At 39.3% G+C, this 24,309-nt stretch overlaps 3 protein-coding genes across 6 annotated transcripts in view; 1 reads left to right on the top strand and 2 right to left on the bottom strand.

The window, feature by feature from the left end:
• The window catches only part of ARMC10 (armadillo repeat containing 10), a 310,309-nt gene that overhangs the window by 176,938 nt on the left and 109,062 nt on the right, over positions 1 to 24,309 (bottom strand). The window lies entirely within an intron of this gene.
• CCDC146 (coiled-coil domain containing 146) overlaps positions 1 to 24,309 on the top strand; it is a 76,530-nt gene that overhangs the window by 20,789 nt on the left and 31,432 nt on the right. For all 3 annotated transcript variants that reach the window (XM_042468664.1, XM_042468665.1, XM_042468666.1), the window contains 5 exons: positions 16,505 to 16,587; positions 18,079 to 18,288; positions 20,444 to 20,501; positions 22,180 to 22,356; positions 22,725 to 22,798. In XM_042468664.1, coding sequence (XP_042324598.1) covers positions 16,505 to 16,587; positions 18,079 to 18,288; positions 20,444 to 20,501; positions 22,180 to 22,356; positions 22,725 to 22,798 — 602 coding nt within the window. The remainder of the gene's footprint in view (positions 1 to 16,504; positions 16,588 to 18,078; positions 18,289 to 20,443; positions 20,502 to 22,179; positions 22,357 to 22,724; positions 22,799 to 24,309) is intronic.
• On the bottom strand, positions 21 to 9,433 carry FGL2 (fibrinogen like 2). The gene is made up of 2 exons (XM_042468674.1): positions 8,738 to 9,433; positions 21 to 851 (listed from the first exon to the last, which is right to left on the bottom strand). The coding sequence occupies exons 1-2, from the start codon at positions 9,348 to 9,350 to the stop codon at positions 145 to 147; spliced, it is 1,320 nt and encodes a 439-aa protein (XP_042324608.1). The 5' UTR covers positions 9,351 to 9,433; the 3' UTR covers positions 21 to 144.

The raw sequence follows: 24,309 nt of genomic DNA on the forward strand, positions 1-24,309 counted from the left end.
CTTATACTTACATAAATTCATTGAGGATTTTAGCCTTTATTTGCTACAAAAATAGAAATTGCTGCCTATACAGTCAGAATTTTTACAGAAAGATATACTGGGAGGAAGGGGCGCCAATACGTGGTTGTTGTTTTTTTAATTGATTCATGGCAAAAAGCTTTTGGGCTTGATCATCATTTTAACCTTTTTAAAAGGCAGTCTGTAACTATTTATATTATCTTCAGAAGCTCCAGGCCAAGTGCCCCAGAAAATCCCATTGCGAACCCCCTTGTATTTTTTATGGTAATATTTGCCATTTAGGTTAGCAGCCAAACATGCATCAAACCACCATCCAGAGCTATAGTATGCTCCACAGTTTCCAGATGGATACCTGTCATTGTCTTTGTCAGGGGTGGTGAAGAACTTTTGATCATGGTTGTAATATTTGTTGAAGTGCAGGGCGTCACCAGCTGTGCCACTGTAGCTGCCAATGCTTAAACGGTATTTGAGAAATTCATTGGCTACATAGAACTGCTCATACTTTGCATATTCTCTGATTCCGTTGAAATCTTCAAGCTCAATCCTCAACTGCATATCTTTGCTTTTGGTCAGAAGGTGAATTTTGTCATTCCCTAGCCAGAACTCTCTGCTGAGGTTTCCAAAGCCGTTCTTATATTCATTCCATGTTCTGTTAAAGTTAGTGCTGCCATCTTGACGCATCTGGATCACTGTCCATCCGCCTCCCATTGATTCCATGTCACAATAGGCATCAAAGCTCTCATTTCTGGGATCTGGAGTAATTTTGTAAATTCCATTATGCCGTTTGCCTGCTGCAAAGTAATTGGAACAATCGCCTTGTAGGAGCTGTATAACTGGACAGAGGAAGGAAATGACAAGAAAGTTATTACAATGCACAATCTATTTTAATTTATCTTGTGCAACAAAAACATCCCCAAAGCAAGTTTTTAAAAGTTGTGCTATATGAATGTATGTAGAATAAATGAAGTAAAGGTATGCAATATGATTAGGGTCTGCTTTCTTTACAGGTTTTTTAGGACATTCCCATACTTTACAATTTTTCTGTCTTAAAGAAATCTATAATTTACATATAGCCCTGGAAGAAAATAGGTTGAGCATCTGTTGGCATGGGTAGACATTAAATAGTCAGAGAGAGCTTCTGCAACTCCAAGTCTTGGTTCCATAGAGGTTGATGGTCTCCTACTATCCGTGCAAAAGGTAGCACTGGGCTCCATGGACTCCAAAGAAAGCTCTATAGCTGGTACCCTTTAATAAAATATCTTGGAGGTATTGAGCCATGGTGTGAAAACTTTCAGAGGCATGTGTATTTTACATATTATGTATTTCTCTGCATTCTGTTATTTCTTAGATCTGTGTGAGTCTTTTAGCTTTTTGCACCAATTGTTGATTTGTGCAGAGCTTCAAGAGAGCTGTTCGTATAATTTTTGCATTACAATTAGCATATAAACTGTTAATTTGACCAAGAATCAAATGCCATTTTTTGCTTAAAATGCATCAACTCATTTTTTTCATTCAACATTAATTTCTGTTTTGAAAAAGATTGATCCCAAATTGGTCATTGTTGTCTGTTGTTTTGGAGACAGACTAGCTGACTTGCACTATTACATACAAATGACACTCTGAAACATCTTCTTTATGAGCATGAATGTGGTTTCCTGTAAAATAGTATCACATATCCTCTGAGGTTTTTTGTTTTGGTGGAAATGAATTTGGACAGTATACTAAGCAGGAATGTAGCATTTTATTTAAAAATACCTTCTTCCAGGTGTTTCCTGAAGATTATAATGTTTTATCTCCCTACCTAGTAATAATATGTTTGTAAGCTTTACAAATGACCTGACCTTAGGTTTTGTTTTATTTTTAAGAACAGAGAATTGCTAACATGGTAGCATTTAACTTGTATCTTACATTAATAAAATGTCTTTGAGTTACGTTGAGTTTTGTGGTAGATTAAAAATCTTAATCTCTGGTTTATCATCAGAATTCTTTGCAAGATGGTAAAGATATTCCCCTTTGACAAGGTTGTCAAGTCGTGTTTGACCGTAGCGGGCAATGCACACCTCCGTTACTAAGCCGAAGAGCCAACTCTGATATCATGTGGCCAGCATGACTGCACAGAATGCAGAAGGGTTCCTTACATTCACTTAATCTTTTATCAGTGCATGTTTTCAATATAGATGTATCATTACATAATTGCACAGTTGGGATTCACATTTGTTGTAAAGTGGGATTTGTTGTTTTTGTTAGCTGTCCTTGAGTTGACCTCAACTCATGACAACCTTGGACATGAGACATCTCCAAGTCCCCTTATCCTTCACTGCTCTGCTTAGGTCTTGTAGATTCAGGCCCATGACTTCACTGATTGAGTCTATTCATCTGGATGCAGCTTTCCTCTGTTTCTGCTGCCCTCTACTTTTCCTAGCATGATTGTCTTTTCCAATGATTCATGACTTCACATGGCTTCACATACTCTTACTGCTTTTCTAAAATGCTCATGCTCATGTGGCCAAAGTATGACAGCCTCAATTTAATCATTTTGGCTTCTAGGGAGAGTTCAGACATGCTAGATTACTGCACTACACTCTTATAGCACTGCTATTCCACTTTAATTGCTCTGGCTGCCTCTTATTGTATTCTGGGATTTGCAGTTGAAGGAGGTGCGTTTAGAATTCTCAGCCAGAGAGCTCTTAGGCCTCAATAGACTACAAGCCTCAGAATGCAACCGGAGGCAGCCAGAGCAGTAAAAGTGGAATAGCAACACTATAGGAGTGTAGTGTGGTAATGTGGTTGATCTATTTAAGGACCCATTTGTTTGTCTTCTGGATGTCCATGATATTCTCAGCACTCTTCTCCAGCACCAATATCAAAAGAGTTGCTTTTCTTTCTTTCAGCTTTCTTTACTGTCCAGCTCTCACATCCATACATGGTGATGGGGAATACAATGGACTGGACAATTCTAACTTTCATGCTCAGTTGTATATCTTTAATCATCAGCATCTTGTGTTCCTTACAGCTCACGTTGTGTTGCAACCCACACTCAGTTACACTGGCTTCTGTTTAAAACATCTTAGCATACGTACTGATTTTACTAAAATGTTTTTATATTTGTTCTAATAAAATATATAACAAATTATTTTGGAACTCTTCGTATGAGTTTACCTGTTTATTCCATAATACCTTCTTCCTTATGATCTCTGTCCATCTTGCACATGGGTGATGTGCCTTCCCTCATTTAGAAAGTTAAGATGAGCAGTGCGAGTACATTGGTGGGGATCAGGACTATGGCAAACCCCAAACACACACACACACACACACACACACACACACATATCATGGCCTCAATGGCCCCACCCTCCAACTTACAATTTGCGACTGGAATGAAGTTTTTCTTCACAAAATGAAAACCTCTTTCCTAGGGCAGTTTTAGAATCAGAGGCACTGTGCTTCAGTGATTCCGGTCCTACCTCCTGGGCAGGCTCCAGATGGTGGTGCTCGGAGATAGCTGCTCCTCAAAAAAGGAGCTGTTATATGGCATACCACAAGGTGCCATCCTATCCGCAATGCTATTCAACATCTACATGAAACCTCTGGGAGAGATCATCCAAAGGTGGGGTACTATAGGTATGCTGATGACACCTGAATATATTTCTCTGTGTGTTCAGCTAAGGATAGTGCATTGAAGACTAATCACTTCCAGCATGACTATCTAGATAATTTTTAAAACTGTATATTTTAAATTATAAATTTTAAATGTAGATTGTTTTAATACGTACTGTATGTGTCTTGTTTGTTCTTTTAAATTTAACTGAAGTCATGTTTTAACTGACACATATTTGTTGGTCTGTTGTTCCCTGCCTTGATCCAATTGTGCCACACAAGGAGCCCTTGAAATCCTGGGACACACTTAACTAGTCTGTATTTGCTAACTGGGTTTTGGCAGAAGTAAAATAATGCATTTTATCATGTAAGATAGCAAGGGTTGGAGCCTATTCCTTGTCTGCGTCGCTGGTAATCATATAATTAATGTCTTGTCTACTTGGGCCTTTCAATAAATGTGTTCTGTGAAATGGGCCGTTAGGATAGTGATGATATATTTGTATATGTGCTAATGCTATGTTGTTGTTCCAGATTTTCTTCAGAATAAGATCCCAGTATTGCTAGCTTTTACAATATCCTGTTATGAGCAACATTTCTGTTTGTGAAATCTTATTATGTAATCTGTAGTTAAGTGACAATTTTCCCATGTGATACTGATTAGAAATGCATAAGAGAACTGGTTGTTTTTTTTAAAAAATCTGAAATGTATTTAAAATACTGTAAATAAATGTATAGAATCTTTTTTTTTTAAAAAAAGCTTAAAATTATATGCATTTTGGCATTGCAATAAGGCAGAATTCTGGCATATAGTGGGCAAGGCAGTGCGCTGGTGCATACCACTTGATTGCTCCCAATGAAAACAGGAGAGGTTAATGAACAATGACCTTCTGCCCATAGTGTTTATTGTAACATCTAAGCTTTGTTCTGGCTTCCCTGGCAGTCCATAGAAATATCCCATAGTGTGTTACCATTTTATTTCTCTGACTTGGTAGAAGGAGACAAGCCTGAATACTTAGGTGAGGATGCCATGAAAAGTTAACTATGGTGCGTTACAGACCGCCCAAAACAGGCGGTCTTGCGCTGCTGCCAGTTGCTGCGTCTGGGAACCGCAGTGGCCAAACCGCGCGGTTCCCGGGCTCAGCAAGAAAGAAGCGCCAAAATGGCACTTCTTTCTGCGGCCCGGAATGTCAGGGATGATGGGAGTTGTAGCTCTTCACCTCTGGCTCAAACTCACCACCTTGTTACGCACCGGCGCTGACCAGTTTTGGCCAGTGGTTAAAGCTTTGCTTCAAAAGCAGCAGAGTTACAGAGAATAGGCTGAAGACCCTGACAAACTCTCCAAGCCTTCTCACTCTTGCTTCCACAGAAGACTTAATCCTTCTTCTGGATCCAGCTGGCTCTTGTAGCTTCACCCAAGACACCAGGCAACTCAGTAGTCTTATATAAAAGATCTACTTTATTCTACTATATACAGCTCCAAAACTATCCAACACAACTCCACACTACTCCAATACTACTCCTCAACTACCCACAAAATACATTGGGATTCATAGCCATTATTATAGTCATTGCAAGATACCACCCACTCTTATCTGTTTCCACCCAGTGGGCGTGTACAACCATTTTCATTGGTTCTCTTGGTTCATCCCACAATTAATGATTTCATCATCTCACCTTGTCCACTTAACAATTCTCAGGTGTGTTCAATTATCCACTTTACATTTCTGTCCTTGGCATTTAGGACTTGTTAATTACATTACCATTTACACCTGTGTGGCTTCTAATTGCTTTAGCTGAGTCATCTTGACTCTCACATACATGTTTTATTTCATTCACTGTATATCCCATGTTGCTTTTTCCTTAACACAGAAGTGGTGCCACGAGGCACTAGTCGCACACTCGCGGTGTCACTTCCGCCGCACGACGTCCGGACACTATGCATCCGCAACGACAAAATGGCGCCCCCCGTGTGGACATGGTCCGTACTAGGGTTGAGGGGCATCTACCACGCCCCTTCCTAACCCTAATACGCCCCTTCGGCGCATCTGTAACGCGCCTATGACAGGGTTGCCAGACTGAAACCTGGAGAGGGCTCCTGTAGCTTTAACAGTAGAGTAGAAGAAGGAATTTCTGTAGGAGTTGCTTGTCTTCTAGACAACCATTAAAGATAAGGAAATATCTCTAGTTTTCACCCTAAAGAGGTTTCCTGTATCTTTAATGGTTGTGTAGAAGACAAGCAACACCTGCTGAAATTCCTTCTTCTACACTACCATTCAAGCTACAGGAGCCTGCTAGAGGTTTTAGTGTGGCAACCCTGTCTTAGACAGCCTTAACCATGAACCATTCATTCATAGTTGGCTTATTGTATTGTCCTGTCTCATTGCATGTCTCTCTTTGTCAAATCAGAGAAGTAACCCATTATGGTTGTTTTATTTGTCTAGTTTGTCAAGTGAGGAGTCAACCACAATAGGAGATTCAGATTTCACAAATTGTAGAGAGAACGTCAAAGTTTAGCCACCCTTGCTTGGAATGGGAGTCATTAAACAGTGTGCTATAGTGCACACTATTCATAAACGATAAGCAACGGTTCTCCCAAATCTTGACTTACAGTGGGATGAAAAATCAGGCAGTAATAGCAGCCTTTTTCTGGCAAGAACCATCAGTTACAAAATAATTGTTCTTCTATTACATTTTTTGAAAGTACAACACCTAAAGAAAGTACTTGGTTTCAGGGAAATAATAGCCAAAATAATATTTCATTTGACATTGTTTATATATGAAATCTTGCCAAGATTCCTTTCTTGGTATGTCACGTGTTATCCATTAGGGACATTATTCAAACTGTTTAGATTTTCACGTGTGCAAACTGTAAAATACATTTCTTTTGTGTCATCCATCTACACCTTACTCTGGAGCGTGAAATGTATATAGTGTGGCAAGTTATTTATTAACATTTTCTTGGCTAACTCAAAATAATATGTCAAGGTAGATTTTTTAATTTCTTAGTTTAAGCATTTTGTTAAAATGGCTGTATGCTTAAAAACATACCAGTATAAAACAGACTGTTAATAATTCTGTTACATGTAGTAAGCAAATGTAAACACAATGGTGACAAAATATAGATGAAATATTGTTCAATCCTATTGTAAACTGATTAATTACTCTGTGTGTGTGCATACTCACAGATTGTCCAAATGTGCAAAATGTTCAGCATTTTGTATACTTTTTAAAAAGTCAAACCCTAAAACAATAGTGTGGAACCTTTGGTCCTCCTGATGCTTAGAACTGCAATTCCCACCATCCCTTATCATTGGTGATGCTGTCTAGAGATTCTGGGAGCTGAAATTCAAAACAACTGAAGGACCACAGGTTCTTCACCCCATCTAAAATATATGTCCCTGGGCTTGTCTACACTGCCCCTGGAGTATTCTGGACCCTACACTCCTCCCAAATTCATTCCCCCATAACTTACCTGCTGAAGATGGCAGGCAGCTTTGGTCCGCACAAGCCAGCCAGGCGTGAGTTGCTCAGAGGTCAGAAAGAAGTTCCCAGACTTGTTCTAATCTCAGACAAACCCAGAGCAAGTTGCGTCCAAAGAGCAACTTGGAGGGATACTAAGGGATTGGCAACCACCTGTTGCTACCTGTTGTAGTGGCTTTTTGCTTCAGATTTTCTGGAAAATCCAGAACAAAAGGTACATTTTTAAAATGTGGGACAAGGGGTTGAAAGCCCACATCAGATCTGGGCATTGTGTAAACAACCTGGATCCGATTAAGAGTTTGAGGGCTGTGTGGGGTAAATACTGTGTGACCAACCCAGGGTGAATTTGGCGTATAGCGGTAATATAGACAAGCTGTCTGGTGCAGTTCTATCCCGCTAACAAAATAGTTGTGATGTAGCTCGGAGAGGTATCCCTGTGTGTAGCAAAGGATGGATCTAGCTTTTCTGGCAAGGTGGAAGTGAATACTGCAATGCTGAGAATGATGTACATCCCTCTGTGTGTGTGTGTGTGTGTTTGTGCTTTCAAGTCGCCTGTCAACTTATGGCAACCTCATGAATTTCATAGGGTTTTCTTAGATAAGGAATACTCAGAGGTGATTTTGCTAGTTCCTTTCTCCGAAATACAGCCTACAGCACCTGGTATTCTTCGGTGGTCTTCCATCCAAGTACTAATCAAAGATTACCTTGCTTAGCTTCCTGATCAGATGGGATCTGTTGCATTTAGGATATTTAGGCCAACATGCATCTGAAAGGCCCCTTTCACTCAAAGCAAGTATTGAACTTCTCATATATGCAAATAATCCAATATGTTGCTTGCAATAGTATGAGAACTTTTGGCTCCTACACTCCTCAGCCCTCTCCACCAATAAGAACCTGCTCTGGTGATTTTCCAGCCCTGGTTTTTAGGGTATGGGAGGGCTGCAGAAGAAACAAGGGTTGTCTCCCCTCTTGGTTTTGTTTGTGGAAAACACTTTCATTAGTAAAGCATGCCTCAATGAATCCACTCATCAAACTGCTGTTTCAGACATTGTTGTTATTGTTGTTGTTATTGTTGTGTGCCTTCAAATTGTTTCTGACTTGTGGCAGTACCAATAATGGGGTTTTCTTGGCAAGATTTGTTCATAAGAGGTCTGCCATCGCCTTCCCCCAAGGCTGAGAGCATGTGACTTGTCCAAGTGGATTTCATGGCCAAGCTGGGAATCGAACCCTGGTCTCCAGAGTTGTAGACCAAAACTCAAATCACTATGCCACACTGGCCCCCCAAAATAAAAATCAAAAACATAAAAGGATGGCAGCAGGATGACCCAAATTAAAATCCATAACTGAAAAATAAATGGTGCTAGTTTTCATCCATTTCAAAAATCTCCCTCTCAACTGAGATAACTATACCATTATACCAAAAAAGAGACAGCTGTGTTGGGTTCTATATGTCCATTTCTCTGTCACTTCTTGTCTCTAGTATCTAAATACACCCTGCTTCCAAAATAATATGTTAATTTTCTTCTTTTATATAAAGGGGGGGGGAAATCATGTTTATAATATATTCAGACTAATGAGCTTAACACAATGCTGTGTCAATACTTTCTATGCACTACTTATAAAATAGTAAAAGCTGGCTTACCTGGATTTGGTTGTGTGGCTGGACAGTTTGAAGAGCATTTGTCTCCCAAAACGTTCACGGCAAATGTCAGATTGGCTATTCTGTTGTCAACATAGTTTTCCACATTGTTCATGTTTATCAAGTTCATCTGCTCCAGCCTGCCCTGTAAAGAGCGGATCTCGTTCTTTGCATTCTTCAGACTGACTGAGAGTTTGGAAACCTTACCCTGCAATTCTTTGACTTTGTTATCTTGTACTTTGCCTTGGTCTGTTGGACCATCTGTGCCAGGTGGCAAGAACTCATTGCTATCTCTTTCTTGATTGTCGTCTGCTTGCAGCTTGCAGTCTTGGCAAGATTTCTTCAACTTGTTTACAACTTCCTTAAGGTTCTGCACTTCTTTAAGGGTCTTTTCAATCAGTCGAAGGTTTTTGGGTAGCTGGAGGGTCATTGGAGGCAAGTTGATCTGATAGGGGCATTCCTCTCCATCACATTTCCCACTGTTTTTCAGCTTTATGGAACATGCCTCAATAAGCTTTTCTTCTCCAACACTTTCTGTGCTATCTTCTGTCACAGCAGATCCCTTTACACAAAACAGCAGAGCTGCTTTGAACAAAATCATGTAAATGAGCTTCATCTTTTCTGAGAAACTAGCACAGTGAGGAAGTATGCAAGGCTTCAGCAACGTTTATAAAGGGCAGCTAGTTGCTGCCTGTGAGTTATCATGCTGCCTGCACTGTTCTCAGAAGGGGTGGGAGTTTGTTGCATCACAACAAACTGCTGTGATATTAATAGCAGAGTGAAGTAGGTAGCTCTGGGGAAATCAGCACAACTTGCATGGTCCATAAACATTCTTTTAGCATTCTTCTACATTTGCGCCATTCTAGAGATGCATTAGATAACATTTAAGTTCTAACTTTTTTATATATATCTTTGCGTTTGTTATATGCTATTTCCAATACAAATCAAAACTGAAAGTGGCTATCTTTGGTGTTGATATGCAAGCAGCACTTCTTGTGATAATGAAGCCCATGGGTTAACTATGTGCTGTGTCTCTCCTTTATCTTCCACCATGCGGCTTCTTTGGATGATCCTAAATTCCAGGATCTGGTATTTTGAGAGAGGGAGAAAGACATTACTTTAGCCACTGTTTCCTCCTAAACATGCAAAAAAAGTTTAAATCCCCATTGCGCCATGTTTACTTGACTTTTACTTTAACCCCAAAGCCTCAAGTCTCATTGGAAGGATCCTCTAGCCTTGATCGTTCTGACTGGGATTTATTCCCTGCACCTTTTCCAGACCAGTACATTCATTTTCTAAAGGAAGCATTCTTTTTAAAATACTTCTCTTGGCACTTTTCCTTAACCATGCAAGGACTTCTTGGAAACACTAGCAGAAGTTATACAAGTGTGATTTTGATTTCTGAAGACATGTGAATCTGTTTTCTTTCCCTTTCAGATTCAGCACTCCCTTTTTTAAAAATATGTTTTCTCTTTTGAAGTGACGTGCAACTATTGGACTTCTTTTGAAATGTTTCACTAACATACAGATTAAAATGTGACAGCATAGTGGTTCTTATCAGTTCAATCATATTTTTCAGTGGTTCTTATCAGTTCAGTCATATTTTTTACTGGGCCCTGGGTGCTGTTTAGGATTAATCCCAGAGTTGTTTAGGATATCTAAAACTGTAACCTGTGTGAGAACAAATGGGCCGGACAGTGTGTTATGATCATGCATTAAGAATGTGTGTGTTGTGTGTCTTCAAGTCGTTTCCGACTTATGGCGACCCTAAGGCAAGCCTATCATGGGGTTTTCTTGGCAGGATTTGTTAAGGAGGATTTGCCATTGTCTTCTGCTAAAGCTGAGAATATTTGACTTGCCCAAGGTCACCCAGCAGGTTTCATGGATGAGTTGGGAATCAAACTCTGTGGTCTAGAGTCATAGTCCAACACACAAACCACTACGCCATGCTGGTTCTGTGTTAAGAATACTGTATGGCCATAATTTTAATGCAAATCATGAGTATCATAAATAAATCATATATAGAGATAACATCATCCATAAGTGATAAAATATGATCCATTCAGGTTGAGGGGACATGGGACCCGATGGTCATATGATCAGTAAATGGTCAGTCAAGGCTACCAGCCATGCCTGCCTGGCAGACATCTGTGTAGCTAGTTTTTCCCTAAGCCAATCAGTTTGACTAGCCATAATAGTCAAGTGTAGGGTTCACCTGCATCTGCCCAGATTGCAAGTCACACCCCTCATCTACTCACTCACCCTCCCAGGGGTGCTTATCTTTTCCTCAATTTAGCTTGTGCTTAATGTCCCCTCTTCCCTTCCATACCAGCTACAGGAGGGGGCCAGCCCAGCTTAGCACCCTCTCCCTCCCCTCCTGATTCCTTGGAAGCATGATTCCATGGACTACAAGTAAAAACCTGCCAGAGAAAGATGTACACTGTCACCTCTATACAGGTTAGCTAGCTCTGCCCAAATCCCAGGGTGGAAAACTGGACTGCTGCCCATCCAAATGATGTCTCTGTCAGCATGGTGGCAGGCAGTATTATAACAGCCTCACTCCACACAGTAGACCTGTCTTGGTAACATCTTAGTCCACAAGATGATAGCATATGGAAGCAAGCATTTAGACCATTTGCAGCCCAAGTGTCTTCACTAGATTGCTCTCCCCAAGGTGAATCAGGATGATGTGCAGGAGTGGTTGTGTTGCTTTCAGTTCAGTACCCCACAGCATTTCCTGGTGAACTAAGTGAAATATACTCATCATATGTGAGATACTGAGGCCTTGCCCTCTGCCAGAGTAGGCTGAGTTTCATTCAGCCCAGAAAATGAGGTGGTGTCTTAGTGTCCATACCACTTTGGGGGTATTTGCTCAAGTGACACAAAGAACTAAATGGAGGGGAGCCTGAACATTTACCCCAGAGGTATTCTGCCAGTTGTCTATCAGTGTGCAGCCTCACATAGAATTGAAAAGCTTGTGGCTGCCAGCGGCCCACCCTCTGAATAGCGGGTGGGGCAAACGTTAATTCGCTGCAGTCATAGCTACACCAATGTGAAAAAAGTGAATAGAGAACTGATGTGGGAGCATCAGTTAGCATGTAAAAAAGTGAACTCAGAATACTAGGCCATGATTGCAAGTATCCAGCAAGACTTGAACAGAGCAGATCTGCCCAGCTGGTATCTTGGTCAAGGAGATTGTTTGATCTCTGCCCAGTTGATCAGGCTTGGAGTATAAGTAAGCCCTGCTGATGGAATTGAAGGTCTGACAGCCCCAAGAAGTGACCAGACCTGGCCAACCTGGACCTGAGAAGAAATTCACTAATATGTGTGGCCACAAAGAATGCAGCAGTGAAAGCAGCACAGAATAACCAGGTTTCATCAGGGACACACAAATTGTTGGGAGGGAATGCAGAAGGTGAGGAAGGACATCTTCAGATACAGGGAGACGGGCATCTGGAGAAAGGAATGACTCCTTTTCCCATAATTCCAGTACCCGTGGACATGGTAGTCAACCATGAATGAGAATAAACAGAGAGAGCAGCCAGGCAACTCCTGATCATGTTCACTGACACGCCAGACCCCCTCAGGTGGACTGTGAACTGAAGCACCACCTCGACCTCGGTTTTTCATATCATCGATAGAACCATGCCAATGAAAACTGCTGAATTTTCAAGTGCTAAAATGCAGGCCATCATGAAGTTCCTGTTCCTGCAGAAGAAAGCTCGAAAGGAAATTCATGAGTATATGAAGCAACCATTGAGTGACAAATGACAAGTCATATTCAGCTGTGAAGAAGTGATGTGCCAACTTTCATTGTGGAAATGTTGAGTCTGAAGATGCAACAAAGTCTGGGAGGCCTTCAACAGTGTCAACTCCTGAAACTGCTGAGTGTGTTCATCACCTAATTTTGGCGGACTATCAAATCTCAGCTAAAACAATTGCTGAGACACTTAGAGGTATCCTGGGGATGCATTGGATTTTTAAATAATGAGCAATTTGCTATGTAGAAGCAGTCAGACATGTTGGTGCCTAAATGTTTGAATGCTAACCAGAAATGAAGCTGAGTGGATTGCTCCAAGTTGATTTTGCAGCATTTTTGAACAATTTAGTGATAATTTTTGGGAACATCTCACCAGTGTTGGTGAAACATAGTTACACCACTATGATCCACAGACCAGACAACAATCCTTGCAGTGGCAGCACTTGAGTTCTCTATGGCCAAAAAAATTCAAGATTCAAAAGTCAGCAGGAAAGATCCTGGCCAGAGTTTTCTGGGATAAGGAAGATATTTTGATGACTTGACTATCTTGAGAAGGTCCAGGCACTTAATGCAGAAAACTACTCTGACTTGCTATGCCAATTAAAGGAGGCATTGAAGGAAAAATGGTGAGGGAAACTGTGGAAAGGTGTTCTATTTTGGCAGGACAACACACCTGCTCACAGGCCTGGCAAGATGATGGATGTTTTGAAAAATGTGGGGCCAGTAAGTACATAGACCGTACACTTTACTCATCAGTCATTTGACTATTTTCTGTTTCCAAACTTTAAAAAGATTTTGAAAGAAAGGAATTTTTCAAATCATTCAGAAGTGATAGCAGCAGCAGAGCAGTATTTCAGTGACTGGACATCATAATATGTTTTGGATAGGTGAAAGAAACTTGAGAAATGATGTGCCATGTGCATCACGCTTTGGGGTGAGTATTATATTACTTACTGGTAATTAAATTTGAAATAATTGCCAAAGACTAATCAACTGAGACATGGCAACTTCAAAGCTCTATATGATATAAGAAATAAGACAATGGTATAAACTGTGGCTTTTTATCCAAGGAAGAATACTTTTGATAACAGAGTTTACATATTTCAAATTGTGTGTGTGTTTTCAATGCAAACCTTACCCAAAGAGCTGGTCAATGGCTGATTTGCTAAATGGCAGCTTAAATTAGAGCATTTCCGTTCTAGTTATAGAAAAGGTACTTTTGCTTTCCAAAAGTATTTTACTCCCCAGTGGACAAAGGAGAGGTAGCACTGCCTCATTTACTAACATCTAATCATTTCTTGCCATCTACAAATAGGGTACAAAATGGTTGGACCTTTCCTATCTCCATTATACCCTGTCTGTCATCATCCAGATTTTTTTTTTTTTTTTTTTTTTGGGCAAAAGAAAAACTTCAGAATTATACACACTGGAAGGATTTTGGAATTTACTTCATTTTCAATATTCCATAACACTGCTAATACAGCAGCAGATGTGGGAAGAAGTGTTGATGTGCCATGAATGGAGGTTAAGCTTTCACCAAGAGATACAGGTTCAGATTCTGAATGGTCTGCACAATCTCAGGAAAATCCCATATTTGTGGGTTCACAGATGATCATTCAAAGATGTATCATTTGTTCTTTTTAAAAGAAAATCCAGCTACTAAACCAAAACATGGGCGATCACTGCCAGGGAAATGTGGATCATCATCATCAACATGTACAGAAGGCTGTATAAGAGTGAGAAGTTCTCTATCTCTGTGAGGCTGGCCTCTAAATGCAAAAGTCTCTTCCAGAGAACTGTGAGTGTGTCTGCTTGTGTTTGTGTCTGTGGGGGTCATATGCATAATTTCTGATATTGCTTTTTGAAATTATGCTTGAACTGCAGTTCCCGCTCTATCACCTTTTTGTTGTTAATAGAAGCACTTCCCTAAGGGTTATTTGTGTTATGAATAAATACTAGAGTTGGATATTAGAGCCTTTGTGAAGAAAAAGAGTTCAAACTAATGAAGGGTATGGGTTAATATCTGTTGCCTTTTTGCAGATATTCTGCTAATGTTCCTGTTTTCACCTTGCATCACTATATAATTCCAATTCTAAAACTTGTTTGGGTCATTGTGGCCCAGTTTCCTAATCAGTACTTCTACCAAACCCTATTTCTATTGCATTCAAGTGATGACTACAGTACTAAATGTTTGTTAAAAAAAAAAAAAGACACACTTTGGTCCAGTGTTCTAATAGGAAAACAACATAATGAGTCAGATTCGCAACTGAGTCACATTCCTCCTGATCCCATGGCATGCATTCTGGAAAATGGCATGTAACAAGCTTTGGGGCTCCATATTGCACTGGCAGCATGTCCCTAGTGGGCAGTGTTGCAATGCGTGTATTGCAGAACTATACATTCCTGAGCAAAGGCCACAATCCTTGATTTCATACTGAAACAGGAATTGATCATCTTCCTATTTTCCTTTATTGTGTACGTGACTCCAGCTCTGTACAAAAACTGCAGTCATAACAGTCTCATCACTCCTCTGTGGGGTGGCCCCAGCTTTGGAATGACAATTCGCATCAACTTTGTTTGCTTTTGAGACCAAATGGAGAAGTATCTTTTTGCCTAGGCACTTTTAAATCATTACTTTCCCCCTTTCTATTAAATTAAATACATTGTTCTCTCTCTGTTGTTTTCTGCCTTTTAACCTTTATAGTACAATATTATATATGGGACTGAATTGTACCTATAGGTTTCTATATGTTATAGTGTCATGCATACCAGTCTAGGACTGTGTCTCCTAATATCTCTTTTCTGTTGCTAAAAGCAACTGTGGAGGTAAGGAGCTAATTAAGGCTTTGGCAGGGATGCAAAGGAATAATTATATTTCACTGTACCAATTTCCTAGTTAAAATTATCTTCTCTGCTATTAGCTCTAGACAGAGAAACATATACATACCTATAACTGTATGCTTTCCTATTTGCAGCTAAGGGAAGTATAATGATTTGCACTGGAGAATAATCAGGGGAGATTCAGGTGTTCTCTCAGTCTCTTCCCCTTGTGCCATAACTATAGGCTGGATTGCCCCATGTGCAGATGCATCTCAAAGATTTCCTGAAAGAAGCTGGGAAGTAGCTATACATATGTTATGTGTATTTTTACTCTAATGAGCAGCAACCTTTCTAAATATATTACTACATTTGACAGATCCTTACAGCAAGCAGATTCAGTGGAACACCTACAAAAAACCGTCATGTATTTTAAAAGATATATATGTTTTCTGAACCGCACATGTAAAAACATATGCTAAGATATATTAAATTCTGAGATTTTAAAATCAAAATACAAAACCCTCAAAACTCAAGGATAAATTCCAGAATACTGCCTATATTCTAACTTTCATTTACAATTCTTCCTATTTACTGAAATGTCAAATACTGTTTTCTTTACCAATAGTTACTGCAGTTGTTTATAACCACATCTACCTGTGTCCACTAGAGATGATCCTCCTCCTATGTACATATGTTCAAGATTATAGCCTAGCATTGCTTCTTTTTCTTTACCAGCATAAGTACACAATGATAAGGCAGATTGTTTTATGGGATGTGGGGTACATTCTTGGTGATTTGTATCACAGTTCTAAAAAGAGCATATGATACTTAATAAAAGCCTCAAAACTAAGGGAACAGGCTCTCTTGGTAGTCTTTATAATCACAGTGGAAATGGTATACAACTTTTAATTTTGGATTTCTTAATGTTAAAATTTGATTCTCTGGTTAAAATATTACTTGCTATTTATCAAGAATGAATGAGTTCATGATATTCAGAAACGTTGTTTATGATAAAAGGCAACATTTGCTCAACTTTGGAAATATTGGGGATTTTTCTTGGTATTCCCGTATCTCTGGAATCTTTATGTTGACAATTGTAAAATATGTCACCTTAGCCACGTAGTTGATCAGGGTATTGCCAAGTACAAAGCATAAATATGTTCACAATTGTCTTTCTTGTCATTTTGTAGCTGTTTTATGCTGGGGGTATACCAGGAACCAGAGTGGCTGAATTGAAAGCAAAGTATATCTTCCTACATGAGACCCTAATAAGGTAGGTTTTGGCCCTTTATATGTAAAACAAATACTTGTTTCATGAGGCTGCTTAAAAGATGGAGATTAAATGTTTGTACTAAATTCACAGTTGTCAGCAAAATATATCTTTAAACTATATGTTCCAATTAAAATATGGGAGAACAACGTGGGGGGAAAATAAATTGATATAGATTAATGGTTGTTAATGAGAATGGAATATAAAGTATTTATGCGTTATTTATTAGACAAACTTAGGAAGATAATATTTATATATCCCTATTTCTGAAACGGTTCAGATTTCTTTATTGTGATATTTTATGCTTCTGGGAAAGGATAATTGCATTTAATGTACTATTAAACAGTTCTGAGTGATTATGAAATTCACATGGAAATGCAATCAGTATATTTACTTAACTTTTCCGGAATGTAAAAAACGTTTTCGCCAGAACACTAATTTTTGTCTTATTACTGGCACCAAGACTAAATATCCCACCATACTAAAAGGCAGCAAGATAGGCAAACAAAGTGCTCCTGCAGCCATATTTAAATGTATTAAAGTTTGAACATTCTCAGTATAAAAATGTTGTTTGTCTCACAAATTATATGTACCAGGCAGACTACAAAACAAACATTATTTGAACATTTGAGCTTTCTTTTTTTGTGTGTTCTTGGGAGAGAAAAGAGGTAAATATTCTTCTAAAATATACAGTGGCTCCTCCATTTTCGCAGACTTGAAATCCATGTGCCTTGAAATTTCGCTGACTTCATATCCACATTCACTGGCAGCAAACGGCAGGGGATAAAATGAGGGGGCGCACTGCCATTCAAGCCAATGGGGCTTGAATATCAGCAAGTTTCCGTTTTCGTGGGGGGTGGTGGTGGTCCAGAACGGATCCACAGTGAAAATGGAGGGGCAACTGTATAACTAAAAGTTTTGTTTTCTTTTCTATTTCCTATCATTCCATATGCTTAATTTTAATTCTATGCCGGGGTGGACAAACTGTGGCCCATAGGGCACACATGGCCTTGGAGAATTTTGTGGCCTCTCCCCAGCCCCCTGTTCCCTTACCCTCCAAAGGGTGGTGGGATAAATCAAAATTGGTCCAGAGCTGCAACTGGAGTAGACAACACAAGTGGAGCATTCCCACAAACCCTCCCAAAACAAATAGTCCAGAAGTGCACAAACCAGGAAGTACTTTCTGGTTTCATTTCTGGTGGCTTCTTTGTTGGAGTGCCCTCCATTCAGGGAGAGAATAAGATGAACGATTATTTGTGCCCTCTGCAATTGCCCACTCTTGTTTTGAGCTAATCAAGGAAGGAATCTATCATCTTTGCTTATGTCACTTATAATATATATGGTGTTATAAATATATTAAATTGTAATTATGATTTGTAATTAAGTATTTTACTGTTTTGGGTCCTCTGCACATGTGTGCATGCATGCATTCATGCATCATGCATATTACTATATATCTGTAAGTGGTTTCTGACATGATTTTTTAAATTCCAGTTTGCAGGAATCAGAAATTAAACTATTACAGGATGCTAAAGGTTTCACTGTTCAAATAGAACAGCAGGAACAGGAATTAGAAAAAGCTGAGCAGTTTCCAGATGGATCCACCTCAGAGGTGTCTAGACTGAGACAGCAGTACCTGAGATACTTTAATGAATATAAGGCCATTCAAGAGAGAGAATATGAAATTCAGTACAAAGTGAACAGGTAAATAATATTTGAGTTAATATTAAATTCTACGCTACAGGAAACATCTTCCCAGGCTGGAGTCTGAATCTTTGCCTTCCTGGAGGGAACTGGAAAGTTTTAAGTGATCTTACAACACCTTTGAGATTAACTCGGAGTTAGTCTCAAAGGTGCTACAAGATTACAAGATTAACTTGAAGTTAGTCTCAACGGTGCTACAAGATCACTTTGCATACAGATTAACATGGCTGTGTTTTAGAATATGTAGCTGAAGAGTAAATACTTAAGACACCATACCATGCTGTCCAGTGAGGAAACCACAACAAAACATAACCAGGAGCTGCATGATCTATTGTTTTATTATCTTATAAGTAAAATAAATAAATAAATAAATAAAGTAAAATAACAAAAGCTGGAAAGCAGAGAGGGAGCATACAGACTCCACATATTTCTCTTAAGTCTAGTTAGGGTGCATCTGCACTGTAGAAATAATGCAGTTTGACACCACTTTAACTGTTGTTGTTGTTGTTGTTGTTGTTGTTGTTATTGTTGTTGTATTTACATATTTATAACTCCCTCTTTAAAAATGCTCTCAGAGTGGCTCCATCCTGCAGAATCCTGGAATTTGTAGTTTTTTAAGGCATCAGTGTTCTATGGCAGAAAAAGCAAAAAAACCTTATAAAACTACAAATCCTAGGATCCCATAGGCTGGAGATACAACACTTAAAGTGGTGTCAAACTTCATTATTTCTACAGTGAAGATGCATCCCTAGTGGCTGTTTTCAGGTAGAGTAACACTTTAACAAGGAAATAGGGATGGGTTGGCAGATGGCAAAATGCCAATCTCCACCTTCACCAACTGCTTAGTTTCATTGCCATAGTCTTGCTTAGTTTCATTGCCATAGATGTTAATCTTCCACAACACTGCCGTTGTACTTGACAACTGAACAAACAGATGTCACCACCCGTACAGGATTTGGCCTCGGAGCCTCCAGTTCCTACCCCTATTCTAAGGCTATTTTGCTGAATATGCCATATGATTACTTACAGATGTGTTCATTCACAGTATATTCTGATTATAAATACAGGTATTGGAAATTGGTTAGTGACAACATTGCTTTTTAATTTTTAAATTAAAATTCAGAATGCTGAATTTTATTAATAGTGACCCTCATTGAGAGACAAATTGTCAGTCTTGGTGATGTTACCAGTGTCCATTTCTTATGTTCATAGTATAATAATAGTGAAGCTGTTTTTATGACTTGACCCCCTTAGTTACCTGTGTAACTACATAAGCACACAAGAAACATTTATTGAAATGACAGAGGGCCATTCTAAAACTGAAAAATGTTAGGATGGTAAGGCAGCTCAAAATTTGCATTCCAGCTAGTAACTCATAACTGTAATGGCAAAATGCTCTTTTTGAATCATGGAATATTTGAGGACTGTGACGTCCCAAGAAGATAAGGGGGTGAAGCAGACTGGCAGCTTGGAGAGGCCTCTGGCTGCTCCAGCCTCGATCGGTCCTCGATCAGCATGGGACCACAGCAACCAGATGGCCTGCTCTGAAAGTGGGCTGCTACCACAGTCCCGAATGGGACTCTGACAGGAATAGCTTTTTACTGCTCCTTTTTGGGGCAGCTTTGCCCGGCTCCATGCACTCTATACATGGCTTCCGGCCACTCTGGTGGCATGCGTCATTTGCACGCCACACCCCCAAAGTGGCCAGAAGCCACTGTTTCATGCCTGTTTGTTTCGGGCCATAGTGCATCTTTGTCACCATTGCTGAGAACTGGAATACATAGTTCTGTTCATTTCCCTTTAGTACATAGTGTTTCCCTTTTCAGTTTATAGAAGAAAAGAAAGGATTGAACTCTGGGATATCGTAAGGAAGAAAGCGAAACTTTAATGACCTCGTTTATTGAGAATGATGTCTCTTTCAGTCTACATAGTCCTGGCCTTTCTTTCATATCCTTCCTTTTGTTTTGTGCTTATAACATGTGATAGAATGTGGGTTGCAGATCATTATGGGCATGGGTATTTAATTTCTGCCTTTCATTTTTTTAAAGGTGCTTATTAAAGTATCAAAAATTTGTTTGCCTCCAAGTACATGATGATTAGTACCTTACTGACATTGTGAGACAAATTGACTATTACCCTAACTGTCTTCCTTTAGTTTACTTGAAGACAAGCAGCTCATTGAAAAGGAGTACCAAAGAATCCCCAAAGCTTCTGTAAGTAAGATGTTTATATGACCATAGACACCTAACTTGGAGACACTTGGGTGGTACAAGAAACAAGAAGAAACATTCTTGTATCATGTTGAAATCATGATTTGCACATGACTGCACTTTGCAGATTACAAATTAAGGGGTGAAACAGACCCTCCCTTTGCACTGGCTTCCTGGCGGCTTGGGGATGTGGCATTTAGATGCCACATGCTCCAAACAGGCAGGCAGGCAGGCAGCAGAAAGCCCCCAGCTGTTTACACAGGGAAAGCTTCATGACAGTCCAGCAGCATGGCGTTTACATACTACACACCACTGGAGTGTCATGAAGCTAGCTTCCAGTCATGGTGCGGGCAGAAAATCTGTCTTTTTGCTGCTTCTTTTTCAGGCGGCTTCAAGGCTGCATTAGGGCCAGGGTGTCGGTTTCTATAGCCCCAATCCGGCTTATGAAGGGGCAGCTTCTGGCCATCTATTTCAGCCCTATGTCTGCAATTCCTATACATACTTATATCTCAGAGAACCCCATTAAAATCAACAGGGCATATTTCTGACTGAATTGAAAAGTCTAGGATTCCACTTTAAATCTTCGTGATGGAAAAGAATCATGGGAAGCAGCCCTATGATAGGTTGCATCACTTTCCTTTGTTTTCATCTAATTTTTTTCCAGTGGTAAAAGGTGAATTTCTCAATAGTCAAAATAAACTACAAAACTTCATGTTTTTCTGACTAAGACATCTAGCTGAATATACAATTTGTCTAGAGTTCCAGACTTCTGGTGACAAAATAAAATGCGATAGCTATAGTAGCAGGTTAACTGCCTTCTTAAAATGGCATCACAATTGTTCTGACCCTCTGGAGTCCCTTTCTATATCCCTCTTATCCTACATTGGGCATGAATAACCTGCAGAATTTCATATGCTTTTAAACACCAGGTTTGTTCATCCCTGATTTCCAATAGGGCTTGCCTCAGTGAGTAAGTGAGTAAGCTGCCTCAGGCAGTAGGTATGAGGGGAGCAAAACTGAGGTGTTGGGTTGGAATCCCAAGTTTTATATATCACACATCCTGACCTGTGTTTCATAAGCAACCTGATACTGTTAGTGGAGGAAGCTGTCTTGTGGTCATTGTCGGTTTAACTGCTAGTCTGATCAGTTCTGAATATGTAATGGAAGGAGGCATTGTCTTTTACTCTCTCTCAGGCAACCAGATATATCGGGTAAGGCCCTGATTATTGGTGATGATGTCTGGGACTGATAGAAGCTGGAGTCTAGAAAAGTTTGGAGGACTACAGCTTGCATTGTGTTATGTTTTATCAAATTAGAAACTCATCAGTGGAGACGTGCTAATACCATTCATTTTGTTCTTCTCCTTTTATTAATGTTCCTGGCAAGTGACTGCTTGAAACAAATATACATACTGTGAGAATAGATATTGTATTAAGGAGTCAACCAACCAGAAGTGCTGAAGTGCAAATAGCATGTATGTTTATGAAATAATCTTTATCATACTTACCAGATGATCATGTAATCAGATGCAGTCCATCTTTTTATCTGAACAATAAATGGAAATTATTTTTAAAGGAGTATGAGAAAAAAAATTAATAATGTTTATCATACTTGCCAGATGATCATGTAATCAGATACAGTTCATATTTTCATCTGTACAATAAATGAAATTTTTTTAAAGGAGTATGAGAAGAAAATTAAGCTTCTGAAAGAAAGCTGTGAAGATCTTCGTAAAGAAACCACACATAGGAGGCAAGAAATTAGAGCACTCAAAGAAGATCTGATAGTGAGGCAAAAACATCTCACAAAGGATCAGAAAGAACTTGAGGAAATTCTTCGGAAGCAAGAGGAAACAAAAGTAAAACAAGACTGAATACATAATTCTGTATAATTTTGTCTCCATGTATGCTTGTTTAAAATACAATTTTCCTTATTTAAAAGATAGTTTTCCATAGCTTAATGGCCAGGTTTTTAATCTGTAAGTAGGGAACATAAAATTATGTAGTACCTTTAAGAATGATCCATTTGTGTTAGGATAGTTTTTCTGGAGTAGACTCTATTTATTCAGATGCACTAAAGGAGTAACATTAGTGTATGGTGTATATTCTTAATGCATATTCTTCCTGTTCTTCATTCATTACATAGTGACACAACTTCATTGATAGATCTGTGACATTTCATAAAACTGAAATCCATGTATAACAACAATTATATTTTTATTCTTAGGATGAGCTAGTCCGTCATCAAGCCATTCCTATTCAACTTGGAAAGGATATGGAGAAAATACACCGGAGAACGCAGTATGTTTATGGATGCATATGATGACAATTCCTATCATTACAGACTCAGTTAATAAGAACAACAACATTCTTAAAGCCAGCTTCCTTCTGCTTGAATGCAGCAGCAGAATTTAAGCTAGTCAGACTTGTGTTCTACATTTTTGTGTTGGTTTGTCTGTTAGTGTGCTATCCCTACATGATTGGCATAATAACTTGACATATGACACTATGGTTGCTGAAGAGATGGCTTTCCTGGTATGTCTATTATAGTAGGCCTTAGAATTGGTCTATTACTACTAGGGAAACCAAGAGATCAGAGCCTATGCTTAGCACAGAAGTCTGTTTTTCTGTGGAAACAAAGGAGGTAAACATCTTCTATTCCTTCACATTAATGATGTAAAATATTATGTGAGTGATTCACTTAGGTACTTATAATTGGGTGCTGGATTACTGCTTCCAAAGCATTTGGAAAGACATTTTCTAGTTTTGTGAAGTGGTGCTGGTGGGCTTTCTCCAGTGCTGTTATTACATGTTCATCTGTTCTGCCAAATGATGGACAGCTTCAAAATATTATTTAAAAGCTAAATAAAACCCTTTAAAATTCTTATATTTCTCCAGAAACATGATTAGCTTCTTTTTTTTTTTTTTTGCTTCCTCTTGTTAGATATTTGACATTTGATGCCATTAAAATGTCAAGCATTTATTTTAAGGCATAAGGCAAGACTAGGGAGTATGTGGTTCTGTGGCTATTGTTGCCTGTAATTTCAGCCAACTCTTGTCAGAATAACAATCTTGATGTATGATCATGTTATCCTAAAAGGTGGCGGTGGTGTGGTGTAATCCCCACTAGCACTGTCAATGTCTCCTTGGAATCATGGGGGAAATTACAGCTCAGAAGGAAGCCTGCAAGAGGAGGTTACCTTCAAAGGGTTTTATTTAGAAATATGCAAGGGTGCACGCAACCATACAAAACCATTGCAACCTTAAGAACCATACAAGCTTATCAGAAAGAAAGGTGTGGAAAGCTGGATAGAAAGGAATTGGGAATTAAAGAGGGCGATAATTACCAGTCCTGAAGAGGGGTCCAAGGAAAATGAAGAGTGGCTCAGACAACATCTGAAGGCTACACAGAGAGAGAGAGTGAGTGGGATCCTTTGTGCACAAATACAGTTAATGCTGCAGCAGATACTTATATCCTATTTCATACCCCCGAAGAGTACTCTATTTTACCATACGGTGTAGCAGATGGTTTGATGGTTTCCCCATGGAATTGACAAAAGTGGTCTGGAAAGCTGATGTCTTTAACTCTGGGGTGATAAAAAATTTGGTTGAATTTGAGACAATCTCTGGATGGTTGGACAGGAAAGGTGAATAGGAGTACAGCATGAGGTGGGATGGAAAGTATAGTCTCTGACTGCATTGTGATGGGGCTCCCTTTGTCTCCATTGTGAGAGGAAATGCAAAGAGCCTTTGTGGGGGTAATGGAGTGATCAGCAAACCCATTTAGCTTTTTTTAGTCTCCCCCATGTCCT

Source organism: Sceloporus undulatus, chromosome 5 (genome assembly GCF_019175285.1).
Source record: "Sceloporus undulatus isolate JIND9_A2432 ecotype Alabama chromosome 5, SceUnd_v1.1, whole genome shotgun sequence".
Lineage (NCBI taxonomy): Eukaryota > Metazoa > Chordata > Lepidosauria > Squamata > Phrynosomatidae > Sceloporus > Sceloporus undulatus.